Raw genomic sequence first — 19,256 nt, 5'->3', positions numbered from 1 at the left:
TTGTATAAAAGGCTGAGAAATTGGTAAAACGTTGGTATTTCCCTCATGTTTGCAAGTTGGTTCGGTTTCGGTATTTCCTAACGGTCTTGGCTGGCATTTGCTTTGGTATCGGTATTCCGATTTTTTTTTGTAATTGACATCACTAGTGAGTATATCTTAGGTCATAAGTCAGAACATCAATACTTTTAATTCCAGTTCAGCGTGTGATCTGATTTGATTTCGGCTGATGAAAGTATTTATTGGTGGACAAAGGGCTTGAAGGGCTTCAGCGGTCTTCAAAGATCTATAGTCCAGTCTTCAAAAGTTTGCACGTTACAGTGCGGCAGCTTTTACTTGTGATGACTGCTTCGTGATCGAGGAACTTGAAACTTTTCTGCACTTTTAATCGCGGCGTTTTGCACCGCAAAGCTACACGGTATGTGAATTAGCCATTTACATTGGCACTTCCGCCGCTCGTTTCTGGCAGCCGTGCGGGATGCTCTGACCTTCTCTCTCCTCCGGGGCGGGGGCGGGGGCGGGGGCGGCGGTCACCGCCAACGGCCACGGTGACCGATTGTGACTGATTGCTGGTAAGAGGGCGAGCCTGCAGGGTATTTGTGTATAGCGGCGAATGGATTGATGAAGCGTCTGCACCTCTGCCGACGGCGGCGGAACGGATCGGTAGTCAGAACGTTGGTCGGCCGACCGTGGCATCGGATTATACATGGGGAACATGTATCTGGAATGGCCCTGACAACGAGAATGACCTGTTGAATGAACCGTTTACTTGGTAGATTCCGTAACAAAAGCTTAAATTAGGAAAACAGTTTGGAATGTGACGATTGGAAGGTAGGTATATCCTACGCTGTAACATATTTTAGGCTGCGTGGTTGACATTTTTATGTCGATAAGATTTATGTGAAATGGATATCCGAAAAGTAAAAAGGCAATCAAAATATACAGCGCTGATTTTTTTGCGTTTAGCGAGTATTTTAGCCTGTGAATTTGGTAAAGTAGTGCTCCTGTTGTATTGAATTATATTGCCGCCGCTAGATGGCACTAAAGTTAGCGCCTGAAGTTAGCCTGCGCCGCAAAGCCCTTACTCTTGGCTTGCGTATGGCCGCGCGCTCGGGGATTCGGCGATAAGCTAAAACGTTATTCGTCATTGCTAGATGATACGCTTAAAATGCTCTGGCAGATATTCGATAAGTAATAAGCTGCTTATTTTTACATTTGTTTTAGCGTTTGTTTTAGCTGAAAGCTTCAGTTCGGGCCTTCTTGACTGTGAGAGATATCAATCAGGCTACTGAAGAAATTGTTCGAACTACACATTTGTTTTTGAGCTCTGCTAAAGGTTACACTAGACATTCCTCTAGGACTAATACTAACTCTATAGTAATCTGTTTAGATATGTGTTAAAGACGCGTAGGAATCCGCCGCTGATCTTGATCTTTTTTTTTTTGCTCCGCGAGTTTTTTTTCGTTATCCTTTACCACACAGGATGAGACTTTTTGGACGAGCGTGCACCTCGACTCGGGTCTGTTTGCTGTCATTCTGGCCGCTCGGCGACCCTGCAGCGACAGCCAGCTGTCCTCTCTCCCACTGTTTATATCGGGCTGACCACTCACACGGTTTGCCTGTGATGACGTCACTCGTCTGGCGATGTTGGCCGGGCGGTACAGCTGCTGTCGTTAAGCTGAGACACAAGTATGTTTTATCCATTACAGGTATTCATTTTACTTATTATTTGACGGAACTGAGCCTAGAAAATCCCATCCGCACTCCACTACATACACACTTGTCATTTAGCATACAAGTATTCTGTATTCTGTATTTATTAGATCGCCAACAGGCCCATCGCCCTTTTACTGACGAAGTCAGTTACACACAAGCAATACACAAGATGACAGTACCTACATAAGAATAAACGTAAGAAAATGTGATAAATACGGTAAATTTATAATCGGCAGGAGTATATAGTTATTGAGTACAAGATAAAATCACAGGAACAGTAGACATAAAATCGGTTCATGAGAAAGAACTACCTATGACTAAGGAGTAAGAGGTCACACTATGACTAATAGGTAAGAAGTCTCATAGACGGTACCTACATACAAGATCGATAAAAGTAAAGCACGTGAGTATGATGTAAAAGATCACATGAAAGTGCCTTGCGTAATTGTGAAGCCGATAGCGCGTGTTTTAAATGAGTATGAACTACCAGTAAAGAAGTCGGTGGTCGGGTCATGGAGCAAGAATGAGTTGCATGCAGCTGGGATCCTGACAAACAAACATCGTTGCACAGTGTTCACTCGCGCGCGCGGTGTGTTCCACAGAACCGTGCTCCTCGTCCTCCGTGCCGGTACGGCAAGACCGAACGCACCGACTAACACATCATTGTCCAGCTTCCCACGATGAATGTGGAATAAAAACATGATATCGTACTGTATGAATCTGGACTTGATGGAGCGCACTTTAAAATGTGAGAGTAAAACCAAGTAGTCCAGGTGCCGGTCAGCATCAGCTCGTACACCACAAGTGAGGCGTCCCTCGTCAGACCGTGTCGGGGAACTAGCACAATCCAGCTCGAAGCGGTTCCTGGCCGAAGTGAGTGGTTCACACAGATGCCAAGTCAACACCCTAATATATTTGTTTTACATTATAACTCGCTATTTTGACCATCCCTCAGCTGCGCAATCAGTACTCTCATTCTGTGCCCTGCTTTAGTTTTTGCACAGATTACAGTAGTACTACTGTTATCTGTGGTTTTCGGTTGTTACAGGACGCTTATTAGCGATTCTTTGGTAGGTGTCACGCACAAATTTCGTAAATCGTGGGATGGGTACAAACAAAAATACAGTATGATCATTTATTTGAAGGGAATATTTCCACGTTTTCGATTTAAGCCCTTACGTGCGCACATTCTACTTTCTGGCAACTTAATCATCTGCTTGTGGCAACTAACCTGTAAATATTGTGTATTACGTTTGTTTTGGAAGCGGTGTTACCTACCACAGAGAAGAAGCGGTGTTACCTACCAAAGAGAAATACCAGGCCTCAGGGTTTTCATAACAAGGTATTATGTTACATCCAAGCAAAGCAAACTTGAACGGTTGGGGTGCGAGGCGCTTGAATATATTGCCAGACAAATCATAGACGTTTTTGGTGCCGTCACTTAAACAATTTTAACACATTTACAAATTAAATTAGGCGTCTTTGTCTCGACTCTTAAAAATAGAAGGATAAATAGTTTGGCTTTCTGAATTATAACCGTCCCAATTTTAACTGAATAAGGTGATGCCTTTTATTTTTAAATGTGTAACAACGAAAGAAAGCCCGTTCGATGTGTTAGCGCAAATATCCATGTGACAGACAACTGTAGGTAATAAAAGTATTTATCCGTGAATCCAACAAACCGTATAGGACGTCAGTTACCTGTCGGTAAGGAACAATGACGAACATTTGAAAAGGACCACAGATCACATTTACAAATTAAATTAGGCGCGCTATCATGCCATTACCTTCCTGCATTGCTCACCCTGTTGGGGCTTTGTCGTATGACGTCATCATTATATGACGTATGATGCCATTGAATGTATAACGTCACCTATGACGTCACCTCTGACTGTGGTTGCGCACAGCGCCCTCTCGCGTACCGTCGCACGGAGAGCGTCTCCATTATCGGTCAGCTGTTATGTCGCCCGGCGCGAGCCAGTTCACCGCACGTCGCGACAGCGGCCGGCCCAGTTCGGCTGTGACGTGGCGCCGCACACATACAGCCTCACACAGCCGTGCATACACACACAGGTGCGCCAGTGAGGCGGGCGACCTTCCCCTGAGAGGCACGTGTCGAGCGGCGACGGCACTTGGCAGCGAGCCGCCCCTGTCGCGACGCCGTCGACGGTGCCGTGTGCGGCGACCCGACGACGGTGGCGACGAGGATACTGTGGATTCTGAGACTGTGAAGGTGGTGCGAGCAGTGACGGTTACTTGAGCGGTGGCAGTGGTGGGAGTAAGTGAGGACACTACGAAAGACGGCGTTTTAATGTTGTGACGGTGGGGAATTTTGTGCAGTAGCCGCGATATCACGGTAACTAGCCACGTTTTAGAATGAAGCGATAGCGACTGAAAAGGTGATTGTGGTCGATCATAAGGTGGAAGCAGCAGCGAAACAAGTGGGAGAATATTTGGTGAAATAGGTGGTGGAAGAGGAACACTTTATTCGAGCGCGGTACCCCAAAGTTGAACATTGTGAAACAAACAGGCAGGGGTGGCAGGGCACTTATCAGTGACTTGCTATCAGGATATGAACTCGGCCGTCTCCCTCGCCCTCCCTCTCGCTCAGTGCTGAAGCTGTGTGCCAACTGTGTGCTGTGAACGTGCTGTGTATCGGGGACAGAAACATCACCAGAGCACAAGTGTTGGTGAGGCGTGTATCCTGACTCAGGGATTTTTATTGGCGAGGCAGCGAGGCTTGTATCTTCACCCAGACTGGTGAAGCGTGGATGATCCGGCTCACCGTTCAGGGATATTCAATTTTGAATTGACAACCAACAAGTGTGGTGAATAAGTGAATGCGATTTTTCTGAAGCATAAGTGACGGGCGTGGCATACAGCCGTAAGTGACGCTAATGTGACAGTCGTTGGCATGACTTGGCACCCACCTGTTCACAATTACAAGCCCTCTGCCACAATCAAGTGGTGAGCGGTATCCCGCTTTGCGCCGGAAGTGAAGACACCTCAGAGATGATGGCTCACCAGCGTCTGCAGGAGCTAGACGAGGACTGGAGGAGTGACGGCAGGCCCAGCCTGACCTCGGAGACAGACATGCTGACCGCGGACGCCGACGGCGCCGAGCTGACCTCGGCAGTAGACTGGATATCTCAGAAGGGACGCTCCGCCCCGACCTCGCGGGGAGGGGGACCCGAGAGTCGCGCCTCATCCACCAGAAATCGACACGCGTCCGGGCTGTCGACCGGCATGCAGTCGCGACTGGGCAGTCTGCGGCGAGGAGTGGCCTCTGTTCGACGAAGGTGAGGGTTGGCGTGATGGAAACTTCCACACTGTACCGAAGAGAGGAGGAATGTGTGTTTACTATCGGACTGCCCTTCTAAATCTCCAAAGACCTTGGCTAACACTAAACATTGTCCTTAACAAGTAAATATTTTACCAGTCTCACTCTATTACAGTTATTTTATTTATTTCTATTTCATTGCCATGGTGTCATCAAATCACGAGCATGGTCATAGTATAGGATTGAGAGCTGCGTCTTTTCATTTACTGTGACGGCTAGTACCTATCTCATCGCTATAACATGGTGAGATAGGACGCATATACGAAGTTTTAATGGCCCCGTGCCCTGGTATATATCAAATCCCTATCATCAAAGGTAGCATTCATTGGAGACCTGAGACGTCTGCCAAAGCAGCTAGTGTCAGCGATCGAAGGAGATAGCGCGTTTATTTACTCACACTTATGTGACGAATGACGACAGGATAGTTTTCAATGAAAAAGATATAGGTACGAGTACACGATAGAATGAAATGGTTTACATGTGCTGTTTGTTGGAGCCCGTTGCCATATTACAAGCGTGACTCTACATAGGCTTGGAATACATGGTGTCCGCCGCATGCAATGTAAGAATCTTGCATGCAACTGTTCCAAGATATAGCTATCCTTTGATACGGTGTAGGACGAGTTTTGCTACTGTATAAATAGTCGCCAGACGGTCAATGGATAAGCTTTGTTTGAATCTGATCACATTTTGAAGCGCTGCGTGTTTGCATTACTGCTGATAAGATTGAAATTAAGAGCTACCTTAAAAAGTGATTGCCCCTTGCGCAGTCCTTAATTATGTTCCTATTTTCCTACAATCTTCTTATCTCCGATATTTTCCTCCCAAACGCACTGCTGGCTCCACCCCACCCGCCAGAGCGTATAGACACAATCGATTGTCACCCGCGACCCGTCCGCTGTGCGTGTGTGTGCGTGTGCATGTGCGTGTGCCCCAGGACATCTGGGAATCCTAGCCGAGAAATGGAAGAAAGTACGTACCTTATATGAACCTGGTGGATGATTCCATAATGCCTCGCTGCTTCTAAAACGTTATATGCTTTTGCTCCTTTGAAATTAATTGCTGATAGCGATTAAAATGAATAAAAAGTAAAAACCATGTGATTGAGATAGTCACTTTGAAATTTTATAAATGAAAGTAAGCGATCGACCTAAATACTGCTATTTATGTCCAAAGTTGAGTCACTGAAGTATTTTCTTCACAAGCCTTTGATGTTCAAATTCTATGTTCAAATTTACAAAGTCATTGGGAGGAAGCCATAAGTTGCTCAGGTCGATGGCTATGTCCCTGGATTAATTCAGCTCGGCGTCTCGCATGTCACCATCAGTGTCGTCCTAAATAATGGACATCAAAACACAGCATGCTCTTTGCAACTCCTCGTGCATGTTTTTACTATTTATTGGCAGCCTTTGTATTATAAGATGAAAGCGTTCCGAAATGACAAAAATGATGTGCAATGGTTTTCGTCACCTATGCTTCGAATCCCGAATGCGTTTAATTTCTTTTTTTTCCTATCTCCATAACTCACTGGCGCTTGTGTGTCTACATTTTTCTTTATCTGGTCACAGACATCATAACTCGCTGATTGGCAAATTTCTGGTATGCTGAGCTGCGACCATTGGGCCAGAGCTCAAAGACAGGTCCTATCGTGACTAGATTCGGGGTTGAAACTGCAGAGCTGAGCTGCGGTGGGGTTCGGGCCGGGGCTGGGAACTGCGGCCGAGCTGCGGATGGGGTCGGGCCGAGGCTGTGATCGGTGCTGGTCTCGGGTTGGGCTTGGGTCGGGGTGAGACTGGAGCTGGAGCTAGAGCTGGGGCTGGGTTGTGATTGGGGGTGAGACTGGACTGGGGCTCCGCCCGGACTAGGCGTAGGCTGGGACTCCGTACCAGCGGGGCTCGGTTTGGGACTCTGAGCCGCGGCCGAACCCGCTCCCCCGTGACACCCGATCCGGCTCGGCTCGCCAGGAGGGCCTCCGACGGGCGATCGAACCACGGCGCCCGCTGAGCGCGGCCCGACCGCAGCCCGCTGAGCGCGGCCCGACCGCAGCCCGCCGCTCCCAGCTGCCGGAGCGGGTCGCCGCTTCGTGCCAGTGCAGCTCCTGGTTGCCAAAGCAGCCATCGCTGGTGTACTTATCTGTTGCCGGTTCAGTTCTTTGTCAGTGAAAATCCCTGTGTTCAGCTCAGTTCTTTCGTTAGAGGCCTTGTTCGCTGCATGCTGTCGTTGCAGCTCTGTTTACTGACGCCTTGGGTGTCAGGACAGCTATCTGCAGTTATTGCAGTCATCTGTAGGTATCTGCTGTTATTGCATTTATCTGCAGCTATCTGCTCCTGTTGCAGCTTTCTGACGGCACTCGGGCCGCTGGCTTTCCACTTATAGATGCTGTATCACTGATAGCAATGGAATTGTGCAACATAAATGCATATGCCAATAAAAATAAAAGTGCACAAAGACAAGCAAATACGTTTATGGGTAAAGCAGCTCCACAAAGTCCCTCGACACATCCGGTGTCACTGGCCAATCCCGTGACTGGACACACTTCCCTGATAGAATACGGCGGCTCTGCACTTGCAGTGCCGCTGTGACTGGGCGCCCCACGGGAGTCGGCCTCAGCCATTAGAGGTCACGCAGGGGGTGCAGAACACCGGCACAGCGTACCCAGCCCCGACACATTCTGCCGACATAATGTGCAAAGCCGCCACGATGAATTTCTGGCAATGCTATTTCATGCATGCAAATGGATTGCGATTAGTGTCGCTGAAGCACAGATCGCTTAGTTCCGCTTTGAGGAGTGTCGTTAGGAAGCCAGCGTACCCGGATGTTGTCTTTGGGTCCAGCTATTTTTGTTTTCATTGCACAATAAGCACGTGTTCCACCACAGTTGTCTGTGATTCCACGCATGAGTGCTGAGTGAGTAAAAGTATGTTTTTGGTAATCCTCTAAAATAAACAAGATTTTAAAATGACTGCTCTCAGTTTTGCTGTAATCTAGGTAAATGCTTTGAGAGGACCACGTTCAGTCCAACGCATGGCGCAAAAACTGACCCACAAAGTCTCAAAGGAAGTTGCCCCAGTTCGCGCTCTTCAGTGACCGTGTCAGTTGTGTCCGGAGCGGCCATTCTGAGGGGCGGTGCTCCGGGCTGGTGTGTTAGCACTTCCGAGTGCTGTCTGCGTCTGAATGACGGGCGTGTCGCCCGTATCGACCCTGATGAGCGTCATCGCGCTGGGCGACTCGGCTGGTTGGCTCGGAGCGAGCTGCAGTGGCTGGCCGGCGCCCACATACCCACCCACAGGACATCCGCTCACTCGCCTCAGTTTAGTCAAAGCAGCAGGAACCCTCTCGCGTTAGAGTGAATGTCAAACTTATAAAATATAACGAGCATTGGAATGCTGGCACGTGGTTAAATCGGCTCAGTCACAGTATTTCGTTTTTATATTTTTTATGCTGGGAGCTCATGTGTTCATGTCTCGCCCATAATCGGCACTATTTTGTACCGTGTCGCTTATCGGGATTACTTACCCCGCAAAGACGCTACCTTCTTCAGGTCATAACGGTGTTTCTCCAAGCACAGTATAACTGCCGCATTTATTGCCACCAATCAACGGCATTGTGGTATGTTTTATGCATGACAGACGGGTAAATGCTGATCCACATATAAATGGGTTAGGCTACTCACTGACAGTTGTCTTCCAAGGATAAGGAAGTATAGTGGTGTCATGAGAATTATGTCCAGGTATTGCTTTTGAAGCGAGTCTGCTTAGCACGCGGTCTTTGCGGCTTGCAACTTATTAGCCCATGTGGAAGCTTGTACCCGCCAATTGATCACCAAGTATGCGTTTGAACTTTGCCTAATGATTCTTACCTGGACGTCTTTGTCTAGTAAATTGCTCCTCGGTACCCCTCAAGTGACATTGATGGATTTGGTCTCCTTGAAACCCAAACAATAGGCATTCATCCGTAGTTAAACTCGCTGCTCCTTGCACACTAACGTCTTTTCCCGTCCCAACTGAAGATAGTTAGTGCCCGGTAGCTGAAGAGCAGGATGTTTGACTGGTTTATCTGACTCTGGTTTCGTTTCTGGTTTCAGAGTGGGCCACCTAAGAGCAGGCACCATGGCTGGCGAGGGCGTTTGCTGGTGTCTCGTCCGAATCCTTTTACCATTGGGCTTCATCATAGGTAAGTCCAACTGCCTAAAATCCAACCTCAGCATAGGCAAGGCAAGTTCAACGTATGGCTGCATCTCTATTTTACAATAGCGTCCCGAGATGTCGTCACTGTCAGTAGTCAGCGCCTGCAGCTATGCTGCGCCGCAATGCAAGCTTATATTCTTCACGTTAGATGTCGCTAATAGTAGGCGCCTGAAGTTATGCTGTTCCGCAATACACGATAATGCGCGCAGTGAGTAAATACCGTTACAATTGAGTTTTGAATTTTGATCGAACATTTTTTATTATAATGAAGTGGTTTTTGGAATTGGTTACTGAAGCCTTTTCACATAAACTCTTGGAAATTCCTCGTACCTTGTGCATTTCTTGTACATACCTGCTGTAAACGCAGCAACGCTCCATGAATTATACCCATGGGCCATGAAATCAAAGTTATTAAAACAAAAAGGCGTGGAAGCACATAAAATAACATATTTTTACTGTTTTAATTATCACACTTCTCATAGCTCCACACCAGATTCAGGTAGGCGCGTGCCTGATGATCTCATTTCATCCAGGCCCTTACAACTCTGCCAATACCTTACTTCCGGCTATCTGCCCCAGGGCAGGGGAGGGGCAGTGTTGCCTTTAGTGCGGACATCCCGGCGGGTGAGTCGGTCGTTTTCGGGCGCCGACCGCAGAGGGCCTGATTGGCCGCCACACGGTCCCCAGGTGGGCCCGCCATACATTCTCATATAATGAGAGCGCGGAAGTTGGCGCATCGATTCGCCCGGCGCCGCGCTGTGGAGTCAGGTTATTGGTCCACTGGCGCCGCGGCGGCGGGGGAGGGCTGATCTGCCGAGTAGGGGGCATAGGGGCTGTCAGCATCGCTGCAGGCCGTGTGGACGCCGAACAGCGGGAGGTTTGTCTTCGGGCGGCGGACTGTTTTCAATCGGTCATTGGGCATTCATGGTTTGCTAGCGAACGATAACGCGAAGACTGTTTGGTCAAGGGTTTTGGACAATTTGCGAGTGAATGAATGCTTTTCGTTGAGGTGTATGACGTGGTATCCGTATGGCTTTACTCCGCCACGTTTGTATGACTTATAAAGGATGATTACCCATCATAATGTAATAGCTGCCTTGTGTTCTGATGTCTATCGATATTATGACTGGTCAACAATTTCCAGGCTAATGGTACTCTGTTAGTTCCGGGACCTGGACCCATTTATTTGTGGGCTCCTTTTGGTATTTTTGTGCGTTTTTTATTGAAAGATTTTTTTAGCTCGAATATTTGAATGGACGGATTGACTGGTCCGGAGCTCACGCTAGGCGGCTAAGCAGAGCTTGTTGCGTAGACTCGCACATCAACCGTTCGATCACGTAATTTCGGGTAACGGGGGGATTTAGATGCCAAAGTTTAAAGGGACTGTCCCACCTTCAAAAAATTGCTTTGATATACTGTTCTTGTGTTGCAAGACATAGATTATGGGCCCCTTTACACGAAATTGGCAAACATTCGGCCCATAGTTGGCTAATTGTTTAAAAATTCCAATTTAAAGCTTTTGGATCGATTACGTCATATGATTGTTTTTTTATCGGGCAAAGTTTTTTTCCTAGCTGCCAAATCGGTGGCACAAAGTTTTGTTACGCTTCTGCCGCGAATAGTACAAACATTGCGCATAAACTCAGGAAATTGGTAAACATGTTCAATGTTCATGGAAAGGATTGAAATGAATTTTGGAAAATTGAAGCTTGAACTTTGTCCAGAAGAAGGTCGCAAACTGCAAAGAATATCAACAAGGCCTTATTTATCATTTTTAAAAAGTTATAGAATGCTCCTTAATAAGCAAAAGCAAGATATTGATGTTTGATTATTGATGCTGCCCACAATGTCTTGGGCACATGGATGATGGAAGTGAGCTCAACTTCAATAATCAGACCTAAGAATCACAATGGATATAGCCATGAGCCAGACTGCAAAGTGGGGCAATTTTGTCTAGATTATGTCAGTGCGGACTCCTTCGTCTGGTGCGGATTTAAGTGTGGTGCGGTGCGGATTTGGTCTAGTGTGGTGCGGATGTAGTGTAGCGGGGTGCGAATTTGGCTTGCTGTGGTGCAGATGTGTAGCATTGTGGGGATTTGAGGTCAGTGCAGATTTTGACTGGCCATTTTGGGGTTTGGTGCATTTTTTGTGTTCTCTCAGGCCTCAGCCCCCTTTGGTGTGAATTTTCGGGCTCTGTTTGAAGGGTTTGTGTCAATTTTGAGCTTGGGAGTTGGGCCAGTGCTCCTTGGCGACCTGCGAGCCATACTCTGCAGTACTGGCCTGGGCCCATGAGCAAAGTAATATAATATAGTCTGTTCAAGATTCAGTATAATAAGTCTGCAAAACACATTCCAGCATTTGTAATTGAAGCAGAATGAATTGTAGTGAACTGCATTTGTATTTTTGTTGTGTCTGTGAAAAATAATAAATATACCTACCTATTGGAAAAATTGTGGCCTTTCAGCACATTTGGCAGAGTTGTGTGACTCTGATTTAGTGGCTCAGGTGGAACGCAACGAGCTGCGGAACAAGCTTGAATAGCATTTTGCCTCAGGGCTATCTGCCAGAAACATTTCATCTGCATAAATTTGCCTACAGGCAAGTCTGACAAATTTGTGGATTAACTGGGGTCCTTGTAAGCCTGCATATTAAATTCTAGCCCACCAGCTCAGCCCTATTCTCAGTTTCAGCATTCAGCATGATAAGTGATAACAGTTCTGATCAAGTTCTGATTGTCACCACTGAGACACCAATGGAGTCCTCTGAAATTTTGCCTTTCTATTAGATTATTTGTAAGAGTTTCAGCTACCTTTACATTGACCAAACGTTTCACTCTCAAAGATCTGCGACCCACCCCACTCGTCCAGTAGGATGCCTGGCGCGCAAACAGTCCAGCAGTGAGCTGCCAGCCGGTGCGCAGGGCAGCAGCAGGCGGCGGCAGCAACAGCAACTAGTGAACATGTCTTGGACTGCAGCCACGACATGATCTAGGCCTATTCAATTTGTCCATGTACAAGTACCACAGCTCATGCCCGAGGTCGCGCAAGTCAGGGAACTGACCACCTCCAGCCCAGGCGTGGTTCACTGACTCAAGACATTTCAACTGACCAGTCAGAGTTCATGTTTTGCAACTTTTATCCAAGTTATTTGTAATTGTAATATTCTAAACTGAATTTTAGGCATGACTTCATTTTTCAAGAGCTACACAGAACACGCCTTCCCTGTACAGCACGTCTATTGTCCTAACATTAGTCAAATAGTTGCAAGAAGCGACTTGAATGCGGAACCTGCCTGTTTTGAAGCCCCGTTGTCTGTTGGGTGACACTGCACAGAGGTAAGGATGGGGTGTGATTTTGCTGCTGTTTGTCAGGTGCAATATGTGTGTCAATGATCACAAAGTAGTTACTCTTAAAGGTTTAAAAAATGCACAGCATGGCCTAACAAGGCACATTACCTAGGTTTTGACAAGCAGCGCAGCGACTGTGGTACAAAGGCCCAGTCCCATGCTCATGTTAGTAGCTGGATCTGCTCCCAGGAAACAAAGGTAAAACACTATTGACAGCTTTAAGATGAAATCTGCAGGAAAACTAAGCCATCTATAAAATCTAACATAAGCTTAAAAGCACAACAGAGCATTTCTTATTCAACATGCAGCACTTCCGCTTTCATCCGCCATCAGCAACTCAGTTCAAAGAATGATACATTACATCACTAAAATTTATTTCAAAACACCTCTGCATGGTGTTTACACAAACAACAGTTCTTTACTAGGCATGGTCGACCTCAGGCCACCCACACTTCAGCATACAGGGTATTATCAATGTTTAACGGCTCAAGGTTAGTCGTCTTGGATGCTCAGAAATAAAAAGGTGAACATTCATCGTCTCTTCCTTAGTTGTCACCATCAATAGATTGTGGACTTCTCAGAGCATGTCTTGATTATGGAGTTGAAAGTTGAAACAGCAGTGAGCAAATCATTTATCATTTTGATACTATGATTAATTTTAGAGAGTTGCACACTTGAACTTGACACCTGCCATTGATAAGTTCATGGCTCTTGCATTCTTCAGTCACATTTAGGACGGCCTCTTAACTATTTAAATACAAAAATAAAAATACTACAAGAATTAGAAGACTATTAGAATTAGTTTGGCATATCAATTTATTTCTCCACCCGGAACGAATGGGCGCTGTTCAAGGAGGCGTTGTTATTTTTCAAGGTTTCGATAAAAACAAGTCGACAGATACAGAAACTTCGGAAAAGGCGGAAACGTCACAGGTTTTAAGTGCCAATACCAATACATTGTGGCACTTATTTGCACAGATGTCAAAATCAAACACAAATTTCTTTGCGATGAAGTAATTGCTGGAGAAACGGTTTTCACGGCTCTGATTTTCAAAGAACGCCCATCAAGATGGCTATCTCAACTCAATTCTAATGTTAAGGTGGGACAGTCCCTTTAACGTGCCTTTTAAAGCCGGACACGGCCTGTCCCACTCCATTGACTTCAACCGGCTGCGGTCGCTCCCACCAACCGCAGACTATCCCCGTCAGGAGTCTCAAATATCGAGCGCCAGAGAGACTCGATCCCGGGCTCTCACTACCGGGAGTCCAGCGCTCTAAGGAATTGTACCACTGTATTAATTGTTATTGATTACAATGCACATTCTAAGACTTTTTGGCTGTTGGGAACAAATTGTGGTTGTAACAGGTGTTATCCGTACATTTTAAGTATTTTTTATCAATAAAGACGGCTACAAATCACGATGCTAAGCTGTTTTGCCGTCATTATGTTGCTATGCTAGGAGAGTGGATTGGTGTAGGTGAGGCGTCCGTCAGCTTAGCTGCTACATATGATGTGCCCTATAAATATTTATGTTCTGGCGGTGGACACTCAAGGTGTAACTTTAGTGCCTTCTGTAAACTCACCAAGTTAATCTGAAGTTGGTTCAATCCACTGACAGCCGCGGGGGGGGGGGGCATGGGCTCATGTCCTCTCCCAGACACATGGGCACGACCGACAAGTCTCCTTCAAGACCCAATTTTTAACATTAACCCTATGACATTGCATGGAACGAAATAGTAGACCGACATCATCTCTTCCCTGCTCTCCCCTCTTTTCAGCCGTGGCTGAGGCTGCCATTGGCTCACACACTCTTCTCCTCAGCTCCCGCTCATCCTTAGCGATGTGTCGCCCTACCATTGGTTTGTCATCAATTTGGATTTGGCACCAACTCAGCAGCGGGAAGGGTCAATGCATATATGCACTGCGCCGGGTCTTTGGCCCAGTTTTTATGGATTGTGCCGCTTGCCGACAGGCCTCAGCGTTCGCCACTCGTTGGCGGCGGGCCAGAGGGCTTGTGAGGTTAATGTCACTGCCTGGCCGGGGTGATGGGGTGCTGACTGTTATTCCTCTGTTCGGGTAGGGTGGGTCGGTGGTGTCGCCTGTCGTAGCTGGATTTGAGTCGGTCCCTGGTCGTTCGGGAATGTCAAAAAGTCAGAGAAGGATTTATTTATGTTGGCGATGTTGGTAAAGGTAAACTAAACCATTAATCAGCTTCAAACAGTGTGACGCTGTCCCATCAGCTGAGATAAACGAAATTTCAGGTTTCTTTCAAACCTTTATTAATGCCTACCTGCTTCAGGGTAAAAGGGTTCTTAAATTCTTTCTTTCTTTCTGACACACTGCGGGGCGGCCATGTTTCATGTTTGTTCTACATTTATTATAACAAATGAACGCTAACAACAACTTCTCATCATTTTAAGCATGATTGAATAATTACAACATTTAGCACAATTCACAAACCCTCCTCGCTCTATTTCCGTTTTGGACGGCAGTCCTGCCTCCCACTCGCCCCCGGTCACCCTCACTGAAAGAAAAAAATACCACCCTAGTTAGTTTTTGGGTGGTGGTCATATTTTGAACAGCCTTTTACTTATGGTAAACCAGTTTACGATCCAAATACTAGGCCCAATATCAAAGGAATACTATGCAACTACCAATGCTCATCAAAATACCATGGTCTTAGTACGGTAATATTTTTTCATCATACTACCTTGAAACTAAAGCATAACTAATAAGAAACCAAAGCTCTACTAACGCTAGTATTATCCTGGTACCGCCTACTAAGAAAAATACCACCCTAGTTAGTTTTCGAGTGGTGGTCATATTTTGAACAGCCTCTTACCTATGGTAAACTAACTTACGACCCAAATACTAGGCCTAATATGAATGTAAAACCATGTGAATACCAATGCCAGTAAAAATTACCATGGTATTAACACGGTAACTATATGTCGTCATACCATGCCCAAAAACCCACGTGATACTAGCACGAAACTAGGACTTTACTATCGTTAGCTACTCCCTGGTAATGCTTACTAATGACTTATCATGGTAAAACCATCCTTTTGTCATCTGGATACCAGCTTTGCTTTGCTGGCCAACCATCGTAAAACAATAGTTTACTATGTGACATTTATTGTGATATTACCAGTCGGTTAACAGGATCTTACTAGTCATCAACCAGCATGCTTCATATGCTGTGCTTTAGCCTATCCATGCCAAATTTGTTTATCATTACGACAGCCACTTACTGATGCACAACAGCATGCATGACAGTATCTACCTAGCAGTCGACAAAGCAGCTCTTCACTTTTCCAAAGCATCTACCTAGTAACCTACATGAAATATTTCACACATAAAAAGCATTTGGCCACAAACAAAGTTACGTCTGCACATAACCAAACAACGCGCATGAACAACAATTATTACAGTTCACTTTATCATCACAATGCAATCGGTCTCTTTTCACACAATCGTTGAATGTCGCCCTTCCAGCGATTTATCACGCAACACCTTCTCCAAGGGCATTGGTAGCCATATACCGAAGGTTCGAACTTCGAAAGCCAGCTCTGGAAAAGAGCAGGCATTGATATAAGATAAACCAATGGAAAGATTGATTGTGTGTGCTGCAGTGACACTCTATCTCCTACCCCTCCCACCTTGACTCGCAGTGTCCCGTGACCTAGCTCCCAGTTTGATGAAACAAGGATTTAAGATAAGTTGTTTTAAAAAAATGGCAGCATCTAATAGAACAGGGGATTTGTAGGGTGAGGAATTTAGCAAATTTGGGACATTAGGCCAGAGGCTGGTTCAGGTAAAATGCCCTATAATGAATTAATTGCCATGAGGTGCAGTGTTGAGTGTTGGCAATAATTCAAAAATTCTACTCTTAACCAGCGCCCCACTGGGGTATGTTCTGTAACGCACTCCACTGGGGGAGGCGGGGGCTATTTATAGAACCCCCCCCCCCCCCGCTCCAACTCCGAAACTACTGGGCCGATTGTCAAAACTGAAACGGCGTCTGATAGCCCTGGAAAAACTGTCGAGCAAAACCTAATTTTATTGACCTCGAGATCACCGTTGACGTCACAGGTCAGATCAAAATAAAAATTAGCAACGTTTTGGCTTGTTAACCCTCCCCCGTATAGGGGGGGGGGGGTCGAACGGACTCCCCCTCGGTTTTTCGCGAATACCTCGCGTAAAAAGCGGCCGACCGCAACGAAGCTTTCAGTACCCTCGAGTTATAATCAATTTTACACCTACCCTAAAAAATGTAATGGCCCTGACTAATGACCTTTGACCTGTGACCTACTTTTCGAGACCATGTTTGGCCGGAATCGCGATTCGGCGTATGTCGGCTCGCATTTGCCGCGCGTTTGCAGTCCTTTCGTGGTTTCAAGCGTTCAAACATGGGATATGATGCTGCTCCCATGCATTAGGGTGGATGTCAAGGTCACCAGAAGGTCAGGTCAGTTCATTGACCTTTGATGACCTCGGTTTACTTTTTCGAGTTTTATCAGCATCTTTCTAGGCTAGTTTTTTTAGCTGATTTCGAATTTAACAACCATATATGAACATTTACGAAGTAGTTTTGGTGCCTTCGTAACATGTTACGAAGCTGTCAGAGGCGGTTGCCACCTAGTGCACCTACTACGAATACCCGGCAAAACCCTTACTGGTTGACCTGACCTGACCTGACCCGACCTGGCCTAAATGCATGAAGACATCATCTATGATCATAGCTAACATGATATTCGTGATCAGTTCCCTAAAAAACCCAATAGTAGCCACGTTTTACGACGTTCTAACAGGTCCCAGTTTTCCCCACTTTTGGGTCATTGACCTGACCTGGAAGGTCAACCGATGACCTAGGACCGACGACCTAGGATAAAATTGGGTACCATCGGCTTTCTCTCGTCACGGGCAGCACGCTCGTTTTTTCCGCGAAGCTCTAGCTCAATCAGGGGCGAAACGGCAAGGAGGGGGTTCAACGGACCCCCCCTTAAACGTTCGTGGCTGAAAAACACCAATACGGGCGAGGGTTAACCCCCACCCTACTGTGGGGAGGGCTATTCATAGCCCCTCTCGTGTTTACGCAATATCTTTAAAACCGCTGGACGTATCAAAACAAAGCTTTTAGGACCTTCGGCTGCATCAATTTATTTGACACCTTGTGCACTAATAAAATTTTCGTAGCTACTATAGATCGGCCGGAAATGACGCCAGAGTGACATCATGTTCGGCCGATTTTGATGCAAAGCATTGAACAACGGTAATCGCTCTCAAGATCTGAGTTTTAACCCGGCAAGCGGTGGGCCTCCCGGCTACCTTCCGCGCGGTGGGAGGGGGGGGGGATTTTTGACCCCCCCCCCCCCGAATCTCCGAAGCTACTATGACGGATCGGTAAAATTTAAATGGCGTTCGATAGCCTTGTTAAATTTGTCGAGGGAACTTCAATTTCATTGACCTCGGGGTCACCGATGACATCACAGGCCAAGTCAAAGATAAAATGTTTCACCGTTCACGGGTCTTTTAAGGAATGCGCTGCAACATCGAGTAAAGGGCATTTTGTCAAAAATCAGCGATAGGGCGTGAGTTGCCTATTATACGAGCATATGTTGCTATTGGAGGTCACTGATAATACCAGGTCCGATCACCAAGGGTCAGCACATGAACCTATCTTTACTAAGTAGGGTTGTGCGATGCATGTTTTATGGCCAATTTTTCATATTCGCCTCAATGGTGTTGGTTATAAGACCATCAGGGACGGTTTTTTGGTCACTTTCTGGTGGAGGTCAGGTCAATGTCAGGTCAAAAAGGTCAAATTTCAGGTCAAAGTTGATAGTTTCGCATAAAATTGGTATTGATTCGATGCCACTCGTCACGGCGAGTCTAATGGTGGTCTTTGTTTTGCGCTTTGTGGTCTAGAATTGCCAAAATCGAGTTTGAAAATTTGACGTCATTAATTTTGAACAGTTTTTTTTTGTTATAACTTGGCAAAAAGGAGTTATCGATCTAATACTTGGAATGTGAATAGAAGTCCATAGTGGCTATTACATATATTCCGTTTGTTTCGAAAATCGAAAAACTTTTGGGATTTTTTGGCTATTATATCTATTTCTTTTTATTTTTGGGGTCAACTTCAAAAACAAAATCGAGAGAACAGTATAGTAGCCCTGGTAATTCTACACATTTCATGTCTTGAACATTTTTATGCATAATCAAATTTATAGACCTGACAGCTCTTCCCGCGAAGCTTTTTTTTTGGTCGACAATGGCAGAAATGACGTCACTCCGACGTAGCGGTCAACTTATCATAGCCTTTGGAAAAAAAATTTGGTCACAATGTGCAAAAGGGTACTGAAAGTTTGGTGAAGATCGGCGCAGCGGTTCTGGAGATATATCGAAAAAAAAACTAAAGATGGATGCAAAAAATGCCCCCCCCCACCGCCTTGAGGGTTAAGCTAGATCCTTTTTTTTTGCATGGGTGGACTCTACAGGGCTACCAAACTGATTTCGGACTTTCGAAATGTTGAATATTTTGAAAATTATAAATATAAAAACTCAGAAATTGTATTTTTTATTTTTTTACATATACGTTTCTGAATGAAAAAAGCAGAATATGACCACGTTTCCATGGGCATCACTGATCCGGATCAGTAAAAATGG

General features: G+C 46.0%; 1 protein-coding gene across 1 annotated transcript in view; it reads left to right on the top strand.

The window, feature by feature from the left end:
• The first annotated feature begins 3,692 nt into the window (after nt 1-3,692).
• LOC122380130 (piezo-type mechanosensitive ion channel component-like) overlaps nt 3,693-19,256 on the top strand; it is a 101,543-nt gene continuing 85,979 nt past the window's right edge. The window contains exons 1-2 of the mRNA XM_043362970.1: nt 3,693-5,012; nt 9,138-9,226. Of these exons, the coding sequence (XP_043218905.1) occupies nt 4,726-5,012; nt 9,138-9,226 (376 nt within the window). The 5' untranslated portion in view covers nt 3,693-4,725. The remainder of the gene's footprint in view (nt 5,013-9,137; nt 9,227-19,256) is intronic.

This window comes from Amphibalanus amphitrite, unplaced genomic scaffold, assembly GCF_019059575.1.
Source record: "Amphibalanus amphitrite isolate SeventyFive unplaced genomic scaffold, NRLGWU_Aamphi_draft 000092F_arrow, whole genome shotgun sequence".
In the NCBI taxonomy this organism is placed as follows: Eukaryota; Metazoa; Arthropoda; class Thecostraca; order Balanomorpha; family Balanidae; genus Amphibalanus; species Amphibalanus amphitrite.
Note: the sequence above shows the minus strand (reverse complement) of the source record. Positions and strands in the feature narration are given on the sequence as shown.